The following is an 18,189-nucleotide window of genomic DNA, read 5'->3' as shown; positions in this document are numbered from 1 at the left end:
TATTTTTGGTTCTTTGATTAGGTGTGAATTTTTGATGTTGTCAAGTACCTATGTTATAGCTTTTTTATCAAATATGGTTATTGTTACTTTGTAGCTGATATTGGTTATTTGATTTAATATCTAGATGACCTTGTAACTTTGGGACTACACTCACAATAGTGTTTTTTAGGGTTTGTGATTCTTTGTAAGTAACTATTTTTTGCTGTTTTTGGAGGAAAATTCCTATGATATTGTTTACTGATTAGTCAATAGTAATATGGGATATTTTAAATAGTTTTGCTACTATTTCAATGTTTGTTTTATCAATAAAAAAGCTACTGCAGGATGTAGGAGTCTAACTTTTTCAGTTTAATTTGTTTTTAGGCGTATCGTGATCTGAGCTATCTGTCAAGGGATGGTTTCAACTTAATAATTAACAAGTTGCTGCAAGTGATAAGTGATAAATTTGATCGTCTTCTAGAAACGCCAAGAGGACAGGTTAGTGATTCAATTTAATTTCGATTGGAACAAGAAATTATTAAGCAGTAAGCTAGCCATTAGATTTACTGCGCAAGTCACAACTGCTGTGCTAAGAGGACTATATTCTAGCAGGCCTTAATTTTTTCAGAGAAGCTGGGCACAAACCTTTGTCATCTATGACTATTTTGGAAGTGAGGGCCAACCTGGTCCATTTTGTTTACTTTAAATTCCAGTTGTGTGTTTGCTTATTATTATATTGTTTATATATACTTTATGCATTTTGTTTTTTTCTGCATTTACAGATTATTTGACGATGATATAATCTCAGGACTAAGCTCATGAATAATGGGGGAAGAGAGGTTATTATAGCTCGCACAAGAAATAATGGCAATTCGATTCTTTCCTATACTGTTTTTTGGAACAATCAATGCTATTCAAAAGATGATTTTAATATCATTGATTCCTGAGCATACTGTGCTTGTATACCGCGATCTTCCAATCAAAGGGCTTAAACCATCGTTATAGGAGAATAGACATGCCTAGGTTAACCTAAGTTTGTAAAGTTTGTAGCTGTAGGTTCAGTTACTTGACATCGATATATGATATTATGATCTTTCCAGACAAGAAATTCCCTGAATTGTGAAGTATTGTACATAAAGTCTTATTTTCAAACCTTACGAATTGAAATTGGTCTCAGTGTCTCATGGACTGACTCAAAGCTTGCTCGGCACTGGGTTTCTAAAGAGAGAAAGCACGTTTACCACTGTAGACAGCAGCTAGCTTGCTGTATCAAAAAAGCTTCAAGATATCACTTTTTAGATATCGGTGCACGGACTTCCAAGCGCTGTCATGGCTGCTAAAGTAGTGAATCAAAAACTCGCTATTCTTCCTCGTGCTTTTCCAATTTATCTAGAAGAAGTATTTTATTTGTCCCTTTGTCAATCTTTGCGTTTTTGTGGTATAGTTGATCATGATTATGCTGACAGTGCATGCGTAAAAAACCATTTTAAGATTTCTCCATTTCATAAAACCTTAAGCTGGTATCTTATGATATCTTGAGAGCTGCAAAAAGTTGTACAGGTACTGCTTTGCCAAAACAGAAAACCTTCATTTATTGGCAATGGCTGTGACCAGTTCTCATTTCAAACTTCTTGATTTCGTATTTTTCTATGTAGACCTTGAATGCAGTGAACAAGAAAACATAATCTTTTCATAGTGTTGGAATGTCAAAATGAAAACAGTATATCTTAATTGACAGTAGATAATTCCTCTTAGATAACAACTTTGACTGCATTGTCAATTTTCGTTGATTCTTATATTATAGATACTTTGGCTTCTTGGTGAAATGATGAAAAATTCAGTGATTGGGTTGGAGGTTGTGACACTAGCATTATTGAAACAAATAGCCGGTATGTTTGTATGTATGTATGTATGTATGTATGTATCATATCTTTAATGCACATAACAGGTCTAAGTAAAATACTTGTTTTCTGCCTGGTGTACAAAAAAAGGTAAAAGGCTAAATTAGTATTAAAGAAAATTGCAATATGTACTGTAAGTATAAGAATTTCAATGCAAATGAAAAAAATATTTACAATTATAAAATCCACCAATTGTTAAAGCTGTCCATTTTAATCTTGTCTATTAAAAAGTTTTAACATGCCTTCTCAAAAATCTCTAAAGATGAGGAGTTCTCCAGTGCACATGGCAATGAGTTCCATGTTTTGGCACCATAATAGGCGAAAGTCTTATCAAAATTATTACTGGCCCCCCTTTTAATGTACATGGCATCATTGGATACTGATCTGGTCCTGCGAGTGTGTACCTTAGAAGTACTCACAAACATCTCTTACTGAGTAGATGCTGAGGGCACATTGCATGCTTGACTTTTGTACATTAACACGGCAGTGTGTAGTTCAATGATCTGATGGAACGGCAGCCAATTAAGGCTGATAAACAGAGGTTTGCTGTGAGAGGTTTGCTTACAAACTCGATAATGAATTTCAAAGGATATAAAATCACAGATTATTGCTGTTTCAAAGCAAAGGTTGTATTCGTGTCTAGTTTTATTAGCATAAACTGAAATAAACTCAGACACTTGTTATTAGTTGTTTTACAATATTTTTTTAGCATGACATTTCTAATACTTCCCACGCCAACTTTACTTTTCATGGATGCCTTTTAGGTGGAGATATAAGTCTGGGAAATACTTGGCTTGCTGAAAACACACTGAAAATCTTGCAAAATAACAGGTACGATTACGTTGAATGGCTTGGTAACGTTTTTAAGCATCTGTCAATTATGATAGTAATAAAAATTGCTGTTTACCGGTCTATCATAAAGTGCTCATTGTCCTATAGGCAGAGCTGTACACGCTTTTGGTGTATAGAACAGGACGGGTAGAGAGTTGATATTCCAAGTTTCACGTTTAAAAGCAATCTGTCCCGACGTTGATTGATTATAAGAACAAAGGGATTTTTATTGTTTCCAGTCCCCCTTTAATTTATCGCACTGTGAAAAATATGGCAGAGCGCTGGAATTGTGTTTAGGTTATTGTTCCAGCTATTGTTCTAGTTAACCAATCCACAACGAGACAGATTGCCTTTAATGTAATTATCAGGCCACTGTTAAAACTAAATTTGATTGTATGCGAATGAACCGGTTTTATGATATGAGGTTATAAGTTAATATGGTGTAATTGCCAAGCTTTTGTTATGAAAATTTTAGAAAGTATACACATTCAAGATAATAGTGCTAGTTTTTAAGCTTTGGGTTGTTTACAGAGAGTCCTACAACTCTTTCTTTTTGGCCAGCTCTACTTTTATGTTGTTCTCATGTGTCCGTGTTATATTTACGTAAGCTGGCCTAGTTAAGCCTGGCGCCAATAAACGAATACCCGTCAGTGTTTTGGGTCGCAGCTTTGGGTCTTAAGTTTCATTTTCTGAAATCGAATGAATTGTTCAAAATCTTTTGTATGCAATATTTAAGCGCAAAATTTTGACAATATAGATTGGATTAGCCAGCTGAATAGCCTACTATTTCTTGTTCGTAGTATTTTATTTCAATATTTCCTCTCTTTGCATTTCCAAAATTTTTTAAAAGCATATTTTCAAAGCTGGAACACTATTTGCAGGAACTAGTGAACTTTTTGAATCTCAACTTGTTTAAATGACAGTTGAGCGATTCTTGCGCTTGCTCTTTGGACTTCTGTTGCATTTCTCTTTCTGAGGTAGTTGTTGGTAATCTTATTGAGGTAGAGGTATTTTTGGTGTTTTACGATATGCAACACTGTAAAAAGATTTTTACTTCAATTTATTTGTCAATCTTATTTATTTCAGTCAATGAATGCTTCATCTCTTTATTTCATACAAAATCGTTCGTTTCATATAGTAAATAATAGCAAACCGTCACTAATTGATAATATTTTTCTGAATTCTATTGATCATGAGACTTTTAGTGGAAATTTGATTTCCAAACTATCTGATCATATGCCGAATTTTATTTTCTGCAAAGACAATTAAAATCAAGAAAGAATAATAGAGGTTTTTTTCGAGACTTTAAAAACTTCAACCCTGATTTATACATACATGACTTGAGGGAAAAGAATCTTGAAACATCTATCAATTCAATGCAGGGAGAAAATCAGCAATATGACATATTTCATGAAAACTTGCTTAACACTATCAATAAACACGTCCCCTTAAAACCAGTATCAAAGAAAGCTTATAAACAAAAGTTAAAACCTTGGATCACCAAAGGAATTCTAAAATCCATCTCAATTAAAAATAGATATTATAGGAAATTTTTGAAAACAAAAAACCCCTATATATTTAAAAAATATAAAAACTTCAGAGATCTTATCAATCACCTGATAAGAAAGAGCAAAAAAAGCTACTATGCTGCATATTTCGAAAAATTTCAAAAGAATAGCAATAAACTCTGGTCTGGAGTTAAAGAAATAATAAATGCAACAAACAATAATAGTTATAACCTAAAACATAATTTACTAATAAATGGAAAGTTTATATCTGATAGCAAAGTTGTCGCTAATTCATTTCATGTATATTTTACTTCAGTTGCACAAAAACTAGTTGAAAAGATGAAGCCATCTACAAAGGATTTTAATAATTATTTGATAAATAGCATGTTTCTACACCCAGTAACCCCGGAGGAGGTCAATGATACAATAGCTAATCTCGATGAAAGTAAATCAAATGATTCTTATAATGTTCCTGTTAAGCTCATTAAACTAGTTCGTTACACCATTTCTGAACCTTTTTCTATCATAGCAAATTCTTCATTTTTGGAAGGAATATTTCCAGACAAATTGAAATTTGCAAAAGTCACTCCTATACATAAAAGTAAATCAAACCTGGATCGTGGAAATTATCGTCCTATCTCTATTCTTCCCATTTTTAGTAAAATTCTTGAAAAATTGATGAATTCTCGTTTGGTAAGTTTTTGAGGAATAAATGATAGAGCTTCAATCTCAATCTAGCAATTTTAGAGCTTCAATCTCAGCTAATAAACAATATAGAAAAAGGCCTTTTCTCTTGCTGCATTTTTCTTGATTTCAGTAAAGCCTTTGATACTGTGAATCATGACATCTTATTAAAAAAGTTAGAACACTATGGAATCAGAGGAATGGCTCTCTTGTGGCTTAAATCATACTTATATAAACGAAAACAAGTAGTTTCTGTAAATGGTGAAACTTCAACTGAACGTGAAATAAAATGTGGTGTTCCACAAGGAAGTGTGCTTGGACCCCTGTTATTCCTGCTTTACATCAATGACATATACAACTCTTCCAAAGAGCTAAATTTTCGTCTGGTTGCTGATGACACCAATATTTTATTTGCTAACAAAAATCTTGATTTTATGAAACAAACTGTGAATTCTCAACTGACAAAAGTATCCGAATGGCTATTAGCTTATAAGCTTTCATTAAACGTATCGAAATCTAACTTCCTTCTGATAAGTCCAAGAAAAGTACCCAAAACTATCAACTTAAAAATAAATGATGAAAAACTTAAGCAGTAAAATTATACAAAATATCTTGGAATTATAATAGATGAAAAGCTAAATTGGAAACAGCATGTAAAACAAGTAAAAATTAAAATATCTAAAGGTATTGGAGTTCTGTATGCACTAAGGCATTTTGTGTCAAAAACTACTTTAAGAACACTTTATAACTCATTCATTCAATCCCGTGCAATGAATAGCATATTAAATTGGGGGTGCGCAAACAAATCAACTTTAGAAACCCTAAAATGCAGCTTACAAAAAGTTGTTAGAGTCGCCGACTTTGCATCGTACACTGCACATAGTGACCCAATCTTTAAACGTTTAAAACTTTTGAATTTCGATAATCTCTACAAGCTTGAAACAGGAAAATTCATGTCCCAAATAAATAAAGATGCTAGTTCCTCTACTTTAGGAGCGGAATTTCTAAAAACAAAAAATCTTCATCATTACAATACTAGACAATCTTCTAGCCTTGGTTTTTCTCTTCAATCGATTTCCACAAATTTCAAAAAAAACTTCCTTACATTTGATGGTGTTAAATTATGGAATTCTCTGCCTCTAGACCTGAAATATGCTGCCACTAAGCAATCTTTCAAAAGAAAGATGAAAAATTACCTTCTAGAGAACCTTTAATCCTATTTATTCCATTCTAACACAATTTAACTATTTGTGCATATTGTAAACCATTATTATTTGATTTCTGTTCTTCTTTTTTAAATTGTTATATTTTGATTCTTACTTATAATTCAAACAAAACTAATATTAAATTATCGTCATTCGCGTCAAACTGGATACATGGCTCTGATAGCTCCTTCATGAGTTTTTTTCCATGTGTCCATCAGCTGATCTTATATAATATCTTATGTTGTTCCCTGTAATGTAATCTTTATTGTTATTAATGATTGTATCTTAACAACTAGCATGACGTATCTTGTAATTCATTGATTTTTGCTGAAAAAAGTTTTGATTTGATTTGATTTGATTTGATTTGATTTGATTTGATTTGATTTGATTTGATTTGATTTGATTTGATTTGATTTGATTTGATTTGATTTCATCTATTATCAACTATATATTAATACAGCAGTAGAAATTCTGGCTCGTAACGAAGTCAACCCATTTTATTATAAAAAAGAGACCCCTTAATTTGGTGACTCTCTTTTAGACATAACAATGGGTGCACCTATTGTATTTGTCATGATTTCTGCAAGTGTTTTCTTCACAATTTTCTCAATTCCATCTGATATCCTCTTGCTCATGTTTCAATTTTGTGTCACTTCAAATGTTTCTTTCCGCCCTTTTTTAACTAAGTCATCAGATCTGTTGTGATTGGAGCAGCAACGATCAAAAACTAACAAATACCAAAATTACATCTCCAATCTCCGATCTCCAATCTAATTCTTTGTTCAAATTTTCACTAGTGAATTGCATCAAGTCCACCACTTCCCGTTTCTTGAATTAGTTATCATCTTTATCATAATATTTCTAGCTTTCAGCTTCAGTTACCTCGTACATTTAAGTCTTTGTTATGTTAAGAATATTTTGCATCAAATATTAACTCGCTAAGAATGATTGCATTACCCTTTTGGCTACTGAACACTGGCCAAACTAAGCTTAAAATTTGTGGATGTAAGTTCAGTCATTTGTGGATGATTTTTTCTTTAAAATGTTGTCCTTGATAAAGAAATTAATTTCGTTACCTGTTTCAGATCCTGGCTAGACAAGAACCCTACAGTTCTGCCAGTTGCATTGTATACATATTTGCGCATTATTGAGGACCACGAAGCTTCACAGTTTTCTTCATTACGTCAATTGGAAGTAGATTTTTGTATCAGCGTTCTGCGTGAAAAGGTATGTTACACATCAACACGTGCATTCGAAAAAGTCTTGAATAACTTAACATATCAAAGCTTAATACATGCTGTATCACTATCACCCCGTCACTGAGAAACTGACATATAAGAAACTGCAGCCTACCAGATGAAACCACATTTACCGTGATATAAGAAAATTATCAGCCTGAAGTTTTAAATTAGGTTTTTAGAAAATAATTTTAATAGGAAAATGTGTATGTTTCAAGCACTTAATAATACAAAATTTATTTATGTCAAACAAATAAAAGCAAAAATATAACTTTACAGTAAATTTATTTTGTTTACAATTTTTTGATGATACAAAATTTGAAAGTGACCTTGAAGCAAATATTTTACAGCATAATGAAAGCTTTTTCGTCCGACACTCCTTAGAGAATAAAACGTCAGCACAAGGTTCCGAAAAAACAAGATGGAAAATATATACCAAATTGTGGATCGAAATAGGCCAATCAGAAAAACGCTATCACATGACCGATATAGTTGTCCAATTAGTACCGCATGCCTATAGGAAAATCGTCCATAGAGTTGCGGCTTCTTCGTTTGTATGTAGATTGATTCCAAAACTGCTAGATGAAAAGACGACCTTGCTCTGCCAATTATCTGAAACATGTCGTCATTATATACTTTGGTTATCTAAAAGATTTTTTCTGATAGATTTTTATCACTTAATTGTGATAAATACCCCACGCTTTTGTGATACATTCATATAATTGTTTCATCTTCCTATAGTTTGTTGAATGCATGGGCATTGGCAGGGATCTTATCAGGGTTCTTCACAACAACACTAGGTATGCTCGGTTTTTATGTGCCCTTCTTCCTCATCAAACTCGACAATACCATTTTTATGTAGTATTTGCTAACCATTCGAATCATCATTTGGTTGATTGAGCATTATCATTTTTCGCTTAAACGTTAGAATACTGAAGTTGTTGGTCAATAGGCCAAAGAAATGCTGGTTGACTAGGGACAACATAATTTTTTGCAGCGAATCGTATGAACTAAATCAGGGCTAAGTATCGGGCCTTTAAGTGCTAACATTTTCGATAGCAACACTTTTCTTTAGGATACACTTGTATATATTTTTCATATGAAACAACAATAGTAATCAATAAATAGGCTAGCCAAGTTGGTATGACGAGCATTGGTCTGAAGTTGACGAGCTCAAGGTCAGGCTAAGTTCTTGATTTAGACACAAAATGTGATAAAAACGGAAGGGTTAAATATAACAAAACAAGCTACATCATGATGCTTTCCCAGGTGAAAAGCACATCTCTTACCTGCGGACTGTACACGGAGCGTATTTTTTTAGCATGTAAAATAGATGACTTATAATAAAAATGAACTTTTTTACCTTAGTTGATGATATCGGTTCTTTGAAAAGGGCATTGTAGCTATTAAGCTAGCAAAATTTCACGTCATATTTTTCTTCTACTGAAATGATTAGTGGCTAAAAATTGCTTCCAGTTCTTAAGCAGGGTCGAGCGTAATCAATAGCTAGATTGACTGAATTTCCAAGAAACAATATTTTTAAAATTGCAAACTAATCAAACTTCATCATGAACCATTTTGTCATTTCATGTTTTTTTTCATCTTGAAATTTTCGAGTCAAGGATACCGTAGCACCAATCCAAACCAACTCTTTGTTACAGGGGGCGGGGTTCCAACTCATATCAGAAGAGTAATAGCAATAATTCAACTGACTTTAGATATATATTGATGCGGTTAGCTGAAATAAATTTGCCCAAAGCAGCCACTTATCAATGTGTAAAGCATGCCGTGACTAAGAATTCAACAAATGTGAACGAAGGAAAGCAAAGAAATGATAAAACAAGGTTTATTAAACTTAGAAGCTCGGCAGGCCAAGAATTGTGTTTCAGCAAAATCAAAATTTTCCTTTGCACAGCCAAACAAAAAAAGAACCAGCTGCACCTACGCCCCAAAACAAGGCGTGCAAAGCTTTTATAGTAATTTTACACTAGAACGAGGTTTATTCCTATTAGGGCAGTTATGCTGCGTGTATCAACTGAAAATTAATAAACAAACTTGAAGCATGGAGAAAAGCACATATTTCTGCGTTTAACATAAATATACACAAACAAACAGGAGGCAATTTTGCTTCTAGAACAAGAAGAAAACTGTCTGGTGAATCATAATATATTCTTAATAATTCTTCGACTTTCAAACACGTATACATAGTTTTTTTAAAACAATTCTTTTGATTTATGTCAAATTTCATTGCTTTTTTACCTATGTAGACATGAAAATATTGTTTTCTCTCTTTGGCTCATCAGATTTTTTAAGAGTTAGCAGTTGCTTATTTTCCCAAACAACTTTATTTCGTGTTTCTTTTCATCCGCATCCAAATATATATATTTCCCCTACCATTTTTAAAATTTATTGTTCCAGTATGACACGATCCTGTTTGTTCATGTTCTTCTTAAATTTTTCGGTGCCAATCGTTAATTGGTTATTCGTACTTTCCTAAAATATATTTAATTTTTGTTTTTTAGTCCAACTTATAATTGCTTTATATGTCTCAATGTTTTCTAAGCGACAATCCGGGCGCGAATGCTCATACAAAATTTCTACCTATTTTTCTAAACAACCACTCTTGAGAAACGTTTTGAAAATTACGGTTAGATACTTAAATAATTTTTCAATTTTTTTTCATACGTTTTTGAAGAATTTATTAAGTGTTTTCTTATCGTTGACAGGATTCCAGAGTTTACAGCTTTGTGGAAGGACATATTGTACAGGCCACAGTCGCTGAGTCCCCAGTTTTCAGGTACCAATATGTACATGTTTTGTTTTTCTTTCATCTACTAGTGTTCGATATATAATTTCTTGTGGGAAGAATGCAAAGGTTTACTCAAAGTGCTCTATTTTGATAAATGAAACAAACTGCAGGGAAAGGGGAAAAGTCAACAACTAAATTTTTTGAATGAACTAGGAAATCTTTAGATATATAATGAATTTTTGTGAGTTAGACAGGCAGTGGGAAGGCCCATTATGTGACAGCTAGATCAGTCAGTGGTACAAATAAGGCGAAAACACCACAAACACGAGAAACTGCTTTGGAGGAAAGTTCTGGTAGAAAAATGAGAAAGTTTTTTTTAAATACAAAACTATAAACTTTTGCTATTGATTTTTCAAGTACGGAAATAAATTTGATCAAATCAACTAGGACCATTAAAAACTAGCATGTAAATTGCATGGTTAGCTTAGGTTATATTTCAAAGTAAATCTGATTTTGAACAATTAAGTTAGACAACTGATACATCTAAACATATGAATTATTTTAATTTGATAATTGTAAATTTTTGCATTGTTTGGTACAAAATTATCAAACATTTGTATGTAAAAATTGGAAGCATTAAATTAAAAGATTCGTGATTCTGCTGGCACAACACACCATATTCATTTAAAAATTGTTTGAAAAATTTGGCTCGTTTTATTAGAAGTAACACGCATTGTGGAAGTTGCCAGGAACCTTTTGTGAAGAGGAAATATTGAGGAATGAGGAATTTGCATTTTTATTTTGTAGTAAAGTTAGCGTATAGAAATTTAAAATGTTAAGTCATCAAAGGAAATTTATTCACAGACGAAAAACCAAACATTAAAATATATTAATTATATATAACTACTTGGCTATCCATGTAGTTTCTCCTCCTCCCAAAAAATGTAAGACCAGTGCTCAACTGACCGCTTAGGAAAAATTTCCTAATTTTTGCAAAAAAAATATATTGTGTAATGAAATACGTCGCCCTTGGCTTCCTTGCTGCAAAACCCTATTTTAGAAAAATAGTGGATGATGCAATAAATTTTAAGTAAAAGATTCTTTATAAATTTCTCTCCTTGTTACCTTTCCGTTTTTAAACTTTGGATAGCTCTTCCAAAATCTAAACAAATTTTTTCAGTAATTTTTATTTTGTTAGAATGAGCCTGAGGCCATACATTCGAGGTTTGAAAAGGGCAAAGATTCCTATTCTGTTACCGACGACTAGAAAAAATTCAACAAGAAAAATGAATTCTTTATAGTAGACAGTTGATATGCTTCATTTTGCAGTCGCTAACTTCATGTTAAAAGTTTATGCTTAACATTCGACAATAGTTTTTTCTCTTAAAGTATAGAGATCTAAAAAAGAAGATGTTTTTTATATGATTTTCCAGCATAAATTTTGCTGAATAGAAAATTTTTGCAAAAATGTATGTCCTGACACAGAGTCATTGATGATGGTTTATTTTTGACTGGAAGTGTTTGCTAGATTAATCACCTTTTTGATATGGGTAGCATGACCAAGCCATCGCAGTGGGCGTTCTTTTTAGTTTTTGCAGATTCGTTTGCCACGAAAAAGCTCATAAAACCCCTTTAAATAGCCCTTTAGCCTTCTTGAATTCCCATCTGCAACAAAAATTGATGATTATGGCAACATTCCCATTATGAACCATTATTATGGCAACAAACTTTTGTCATTTTCCTAACTACCTTCCTAACACTGCACGACTTGGTTGCAAAGCACAGTACATTCAAAAAATTGATCGTTTTTGAAAATTTTTCCATTTTCTATAAGAACCCATAGACATATTTTTTGTGTATAAGCAACCAGTTTCGACAGAATCTTTTGGCTATGAACATTTCCTATTTCTCTAAGGTATCACACAAATATTCAACACACGAACATCTCGAAAAATACTTACAAGCAGACTTACACAAGACATGGAAAACAAGATGACATTTCTGGCATTGAAGGTTGGTTTATAGTTTGAACCTATATAAAGTTTGAACCTTATAATAGTGTTGCAGTTTTCTTCCTGTTTCATATCATAAACATTATAAGGCAGTTCAATGCAATTTTTTAAACTCCCGGTTGCAATCTTTGGCCATTTAAATTTTCATATATTTTTGTTTATTGTGCTTGTGTTGTTTACGGTCTGTAGATAGAAAAAATTTACTATCGTTTTTATTTTTTACTCTTGTAAACAGATCATTTTTTGAAATAATTGCAAAAAGTCAAATTATTTCCAAATAACGAGAATCAGCCTGGGTTTGAGATCTGCACTCAAGCGATTACTTAGCCATTTCAACAAATTTTGAATATTTATACTTTTCTCTGTATTCTTAAATTTCTATTAAATGCCAAGTACCAAAAATATTGTTGATTAGAACGATGTTAGATAGGAAGTTTTCTTGTAAAATGATAATGTGAATCGTAAATTTTACCACGAGAATATGGCCTCGTGACCATGAATCTCTTGTTACCTTAATAATTAATTTTGAAAATACTCAAAACGCTTGCAAGATGACTTTGATATCAATTTGGGATGCACTCATTGAGTAAGAACAAATAGGAATTTTCAACAAAACAACAACGTAGCCTATTAGGTCTTGATAGTAATCAAGAGTTTGTTGCTTGGGTACCTGTTAAAATGTAAAATTTTGTCAAAAATTTGTTATTCGTTGATTGAATTTGCTATGTTCTTTGCAAGATGCAATCTTTGCAAAACAAATAAACTATTTTCCTTGCAAAAAAAGTTTATTTTGATTTCGGTACTTTTTCCAAATTTAACAAAAATAATGTATTTACCTAAATTTGTCATATTTTTTGCCTTTTCCTACGTAACTTTGTCGTAGTTCAGGCTTTGATTTTGAGTCAGACCAAATTACGCACACCTTAATGCTAGAACATTCATCTTTTTGTGACTATATAGCGCAACTTAACAAACACTTTGTAATGAAAACCAAGCCATTGTAATTGTGTCAATATAGACCACGCCTGAGCCCTAAAAATCAACCCCTTTTTCTACTTTAACCTTAATAAAAAATCACTGCTAGCGCACGCATTGATTGATCATAAAAAATTTCTTGAAAATAATAAATAATACCCTATCGGGAATTCCATGCAAATTATTATTCACGTTAATTTTATATTTTATGATATTTATTTTCTATAATATAAGTCTTCATAGTATTCTAGACGAACCCCACAAGGATAAATTTGTATTTATGAATTTGCAATTATTTTAAAATGTTTGAATACCCGGGTATGTTCCATTTAATTACTATTTTACATTTTCTTCAACTTAACTTAACCCGAAACTTTTATGTTTTCAAGTTTTTGTTTTCAAGTTTCTCTAAACTTCGCAGGTTCGTTTTGGGCAGCAGAAGAGATATCAAGACTGGTTCTACCGACAGGTTTTTTCTTTTTCTACATTTTTATTTTTCATTGAAAATCTATTTTTTGAAAGATTGCTTATGCTGAAATCTGATCCAAAAAACCTATGCTGTACGAAAGGTGTCTGATATAGACCTGTCTCGAGATTTGACCATTCTGTGAATTTTCTCACCCTGAAAAAAGTATGCAGTTAAGTTGTACGGCAAAACTGAAGAACAATATTCATTAGATAATTTCAAATAGACGGCAATAAACCATTCATGAGGTTATCTTCCCAGATTGTTTAGAGCAAGGTGAGCCGTTGTTGCATTGGAAAGATCATAAAAACTATTTTCATAAAACCCATCGTCAGAAAGAAAACATAGGCTAACAGAAATTACAAAATATTCCGATTCTATTGATTATAGGCTAGTTATTGACAAAAATTCAATTTCTTCACTATCCGTCTATTCACAGCTGTTTAGTAAAGGCCCGGCCAAACTAGGAAACAATGTCACATGACATTTTTTCACGAACGAAAAAAATTTTCATTTGTTTCTGTGACATGAAATTTTGGTGGCTAAACTTGTCTGACAATGTCTGACAACATTTTGTTGCTGTTGTTGTTATTCGTTATTTTTGGTGGGAAAATGGAGATGAAGCGTAAAGCAGTTGCCAGTATTTTGTTATTAGATATGTTATTATTATCTCTTAATGGAGAAAACCAGAAAACAAAAGCGTCTTACAAAATAAGGCGATGGGTACGGAAAAGGGAGCAAATGGGTTTGTTTAATTTGGTAAAGGAACTTGCCATAGAAGACACGCAGGCCTACATGGAAATGATAAGGATGAGGCACGAACAGTTTCAAGAAATACTCCACTTTTTAAAGCCAAATATCTCAAAGAAAACATCATAATTTGGTAGACCAAAAGGCTCATCAGAACGACTAGCCCTCGCAATACGTTTTCTTGCAACAGGAGAATCATTTAGATCATTGCATTTTCAATTTCGTATAAGCAGAGCAGCTGTTTCCTATATCATCAAAGAGATTTGTTGTGCTATATATGTTCTCATAAGACGCCTGTTTTTTCAATTACCTGGAACTACATCTGAGTGGTTAGTTTTGGCAAAGTCCTTTGGTGATAGATGGAACTTTCCAAACTGTCTAGGAGCAATTGATGGGAAGCACATAAACTTGAAATGCCCTACCAACTCAGGCTCTCATTTCTATAATTACAAGAGGTGCTATTCGATTGTGTTATTGGCAGTTACTGACCCAGAATATGAAGTACTTTATAGAGATGTTGGAACATATGGGAGGATTTCTGATGGGGGTGTGTTCAACAAGACCTTCTTTCTGAAAGGGATTTGTGATGGAACACTGCAAATACCTGCACCAAAACCTATGTCAAATGGAAATGATCCAAAACCACATGTTATTGTAGGAGATGATGCTTTTGCCCTTCGGCCCTATTCTCATGAAACCATGTGCACAGCATGCCTTAACCATTGAAAAGAGAATTTTTAATTACAGACTTTCTAGGGCAAGGCGCATTTCAGAAAATGTTTTTGGGATACTATCAAACAGGTGGAGAATATATCATTCATCGATGGAGGTGCAGCCAAAGACAGCAGAGTCACTCGTCCTTGCAACCTTAACCTTGCACAATTTTCTGCTAAAAAGCCCATCAAAGCACATTTACAGCCCAGTTCATCTAACTGACCATGTAAACAGAGAAGATGGATCTGTTCTCGATGGATCATAGAGAGATGCAAACTCTTCACTACTTATGAGGGAGATAACTATTCCAAGATCTGGACACAATGCTTCCAATAATGCCAAAGAAGTACGGGATACTCTTAAGGAATACTTTTTCAATGAAGGTGCAGTCCCATGGCAGTTGTACATATGTGGAGATATTGCAAGTTCACATGAAAACCAAGCTAGCAATGAGACATGGTGACAATGAATCAAATGTAGTAAGCAAATATGAGTAGAATACGAATATGAGCAAAAACAGTTCGTTGAAAAATATCATGAAAATAACAAATTTTGTGCACATTGTAAAAAAGAGATATTTAAAAGTCATTTATAACTGTGCAACAAATTCATATGGTAAGCATTATTAAAATATGTATTTGTAGGGCGATCATTTCCTTTGTTGTGATAATTAAATGCATGTTCATTATTTCGTTCATCAAATTCAATCTCAAACAGCACATCAGAAATTCTCTTTTTTGCCCTGGCTCTTTTACGAAATGATAAGCTGTTCATTTTCTCTGCCACATCAATCTCCAGTAGTTTTGTCATCAGTTGTTCTATCTGAAGCTGGGGTTGATAAAGCACTTACAGCTTTCTGAAGAAGTTCAATTTTTAGCTGTTTTTGCTGTTCTTCAAGCTGTTGCACTAAGTTTCTTTTTTTGCTTTTGAGGTGGCTCCTGTGAGCTGTTGTATGACATATTATTTTCTGCCATGCTGCTTCCTTCAAGGTTAAGTGTATCAATACTTTTGCCTGCCTGGATGCTACATGACAGAAATGAAAGCTGATCAAAATACTTCCAGAAATTTGAATAACGTTCATCTGCTCCTTGACCTGACTTGGTGCGGTTAACTTTAATTCTTGTCCAAACTGCCCGCGAAGATTCCTCCATTTAGAGAGTACAGCATTCTGATCAATGCCCAACTGATCTGCAATATCTTCTAAAGCCTATGATTTCTTATTTCTGTTATGATAGTCCTTGTGATCAGTATCCCACAAGACAAACCTTTCTTCGACCAAATCGGTCACTTTTTATATGTTTTCATCTGTCCACATATGCTTTGAATTGCTGTTTGCCGCCATGTTTAACGCAAGCGTCAATAACTGCACATTAATTTTTACTGATTTTTACCCGGATTGAATTGTCTGATAACATCCTGTTAAACTAGGAAACATTTGTCATACAACACCAAATGTCACACGAAATGTTTGACGATCTTCAAACATTCGTGTGCCAACATTTTGGTCGAATTGGTCATAAGACATGGTGGCCAAACTAGGAAACTTTTTGTGAAACATTCTTAAAACACGGATCTCATATGACAATTTTTCCTAGTTAGGCCAGGCTTTAATAAATTAACCTCAAAGGAAAGTGGCTGAGACTGAATGTAAGCTAAGCCTTGGTGAAGTAAGGGAAAGATCAAAGGTTGAGAAACGAGAAAGCAAAAAGCGCCGATAGAATTCTCAAATGTAGAATATTTGGAGATTGAGTCGGGTAGAGGAAACCAATGCAAGTTTATTTTGTGACACGTAACCAAGTACTTGTGACACATAGCCAAAGCGCTATTCTTATGTTCACAATCGCATTACTTGCTGGTCTTATGGGACCCAAGATTCCACAGCATCGTGCACAGTTAGAAAGGCATCAACAGAAAGGGCATAAACTGAAAAGCAAGTTTATGTCTCTAAGTGGTCTGCGATTATTGGTTAATAAATGACAGCAGATGTCAAGATGCCAAAAACAAACGCTTTGTTAACGAATGGTTTCATTCCTCCCTGATTCAGCTCTGGCGACATTGCATTTAGTCACTATTTCATTGATTCTTTGAAAACCATTATGGATCTTCAGGTTATTTTGCTTTCAGCTCTAAAAGCTACACAAAATCTCTCTGTTTTCTCGCTCTCTGTTTCCTATCGATTCGTTGGACAGTTGCATCTTCTTCCTTCTGTTCATATTAACACTTTGGCCCTCATTTGAAGACGGAAAACGAGAAGACCTCTGTACCGTAATTAAAATATAAAGAATCTTCATTATAGAAACACATCTCTCAAAATAACAGTCTTTTTTTAAAGGATTAATAACAGAAAAACATTTAGTGAATAATTCTTTAAAATGATATCAAATACCAATTTGTATCAGAACACCTTTATTCCTGGTGTTTTTGTTGCCAATCTTCATCTGTTGTTGTTGTTTCTCATCTTGCACCAGTACTCAAGTGCTAAGGATGAGATGCAGATGTTCATCCACTGATATTACGCTCTAAACGGAGCATGATAAACTCTCGTCAGTACAAAGATTTTCCAAAGCTTTCTTCATAATACAATATATGAATGTTGTTATCACAATTAGATTCTACTTTACAGCTTTTTCAGGCTTCTAATTGCGTTTTGCAAATTGAGTTTTATAATTTCCAAATTCTAGGCATGTTTTCTCACTAATTTATCACTTATTTGGTCTTATCTGCTCTTTTTGGGAGGCTGGGTATTGATTTTTGCGAAAAGAATCTCAGTTAGTTAGTATTAAAGCACAAATTTTAGCACATCCTACGTTAACAATCCTATTTCCTCTTTTTCTGTTAAGCCGGTTTTATTCTTATTCGTTCAGCATTCTAGCTAAATATGCGACTATTTTACGCAATTTATGACCAAATTCAGGGGTTTATATGATTTAACGCACAGTCGCTTAAGCACAGAGAGTTTCAGCACAGAGAGTTTCAACACTTTTTTTCATCTAAGTATCTGCTATCCACAGAATTATAACTGAGTAGTTAATTGTAAATAGTGAACAATTTTTAGGCGGTACAGAACTTGAATATGGCCTTGCAAAAAGCAAACATTTCACAACATTCTAACTTAAAGCCCTTTCGTCTGACACTCCTCAGAGTAGAGAACGTCAGAATAAGGTTCCAAAAGAATAA

The 18,189-nt window shown here is 33.3% G+C and overlaps 1 protein-coding gene across 1 annotated transcript in view; it reads left to right on the top strand.

Annotated features, from left to right (window-relative positions):
- LOC135687318 (integrator complex subunit 3) overlaps positions 1-18,189 on the top strand; it is a 46,369-nt gene that overhangs the window by 5,615 nt on the left and 22,565 nt on the right. Inside the window, exons 4-11 of the mRNA XM_065203851.2 lie at positions 364-477; positions 1,784-1,868; positions 2,645-2,711; positions 7,194-7,335; positions 8,088-8,146; positions 10,073-10,143; positions 12,011-12,108; positions 13,504-13,551. Coding sequence (XP_065059923.2) covers positions 364-477; positions 1,784-1,868; positions 2,645-2,711; positions 7,194-7,335; positions 8,088-8,146; positions 10,073-10,143; positions 12,011-12,108; positions 13,504-13,551 — 684 coding nt within the window. The remainder of the gene's footprint in view (positions 1-363; positions 478-1,783; positions 1,869-2,644; positions 2,712-7,193; positions 7,336-8,087; positions 8,147-10,072; positions 10,144-12,010; positions 12,109-13,503; positions 13,552-18,189) is intronic.

The sequence above is a fragment of the Rhopilema esculentum genome, chromosome 20 (genome assembly GCF_057945365.1).
Source record: "Rhopilema esculentum isolate cy_ngs chromosome 20, ASM5794536v1, whole genome shotgun sequence".
Lineage (NCBI taxonomy): Eukaryota > Metazoa > Cnidaria > Scyphozoa > Rhizostomeae > Rhizostomatidae > Rhopilema > Rhopilema esculentum.
This window is presented reverse-complemented; position numbering and strand designations above follow the sequence as displayed.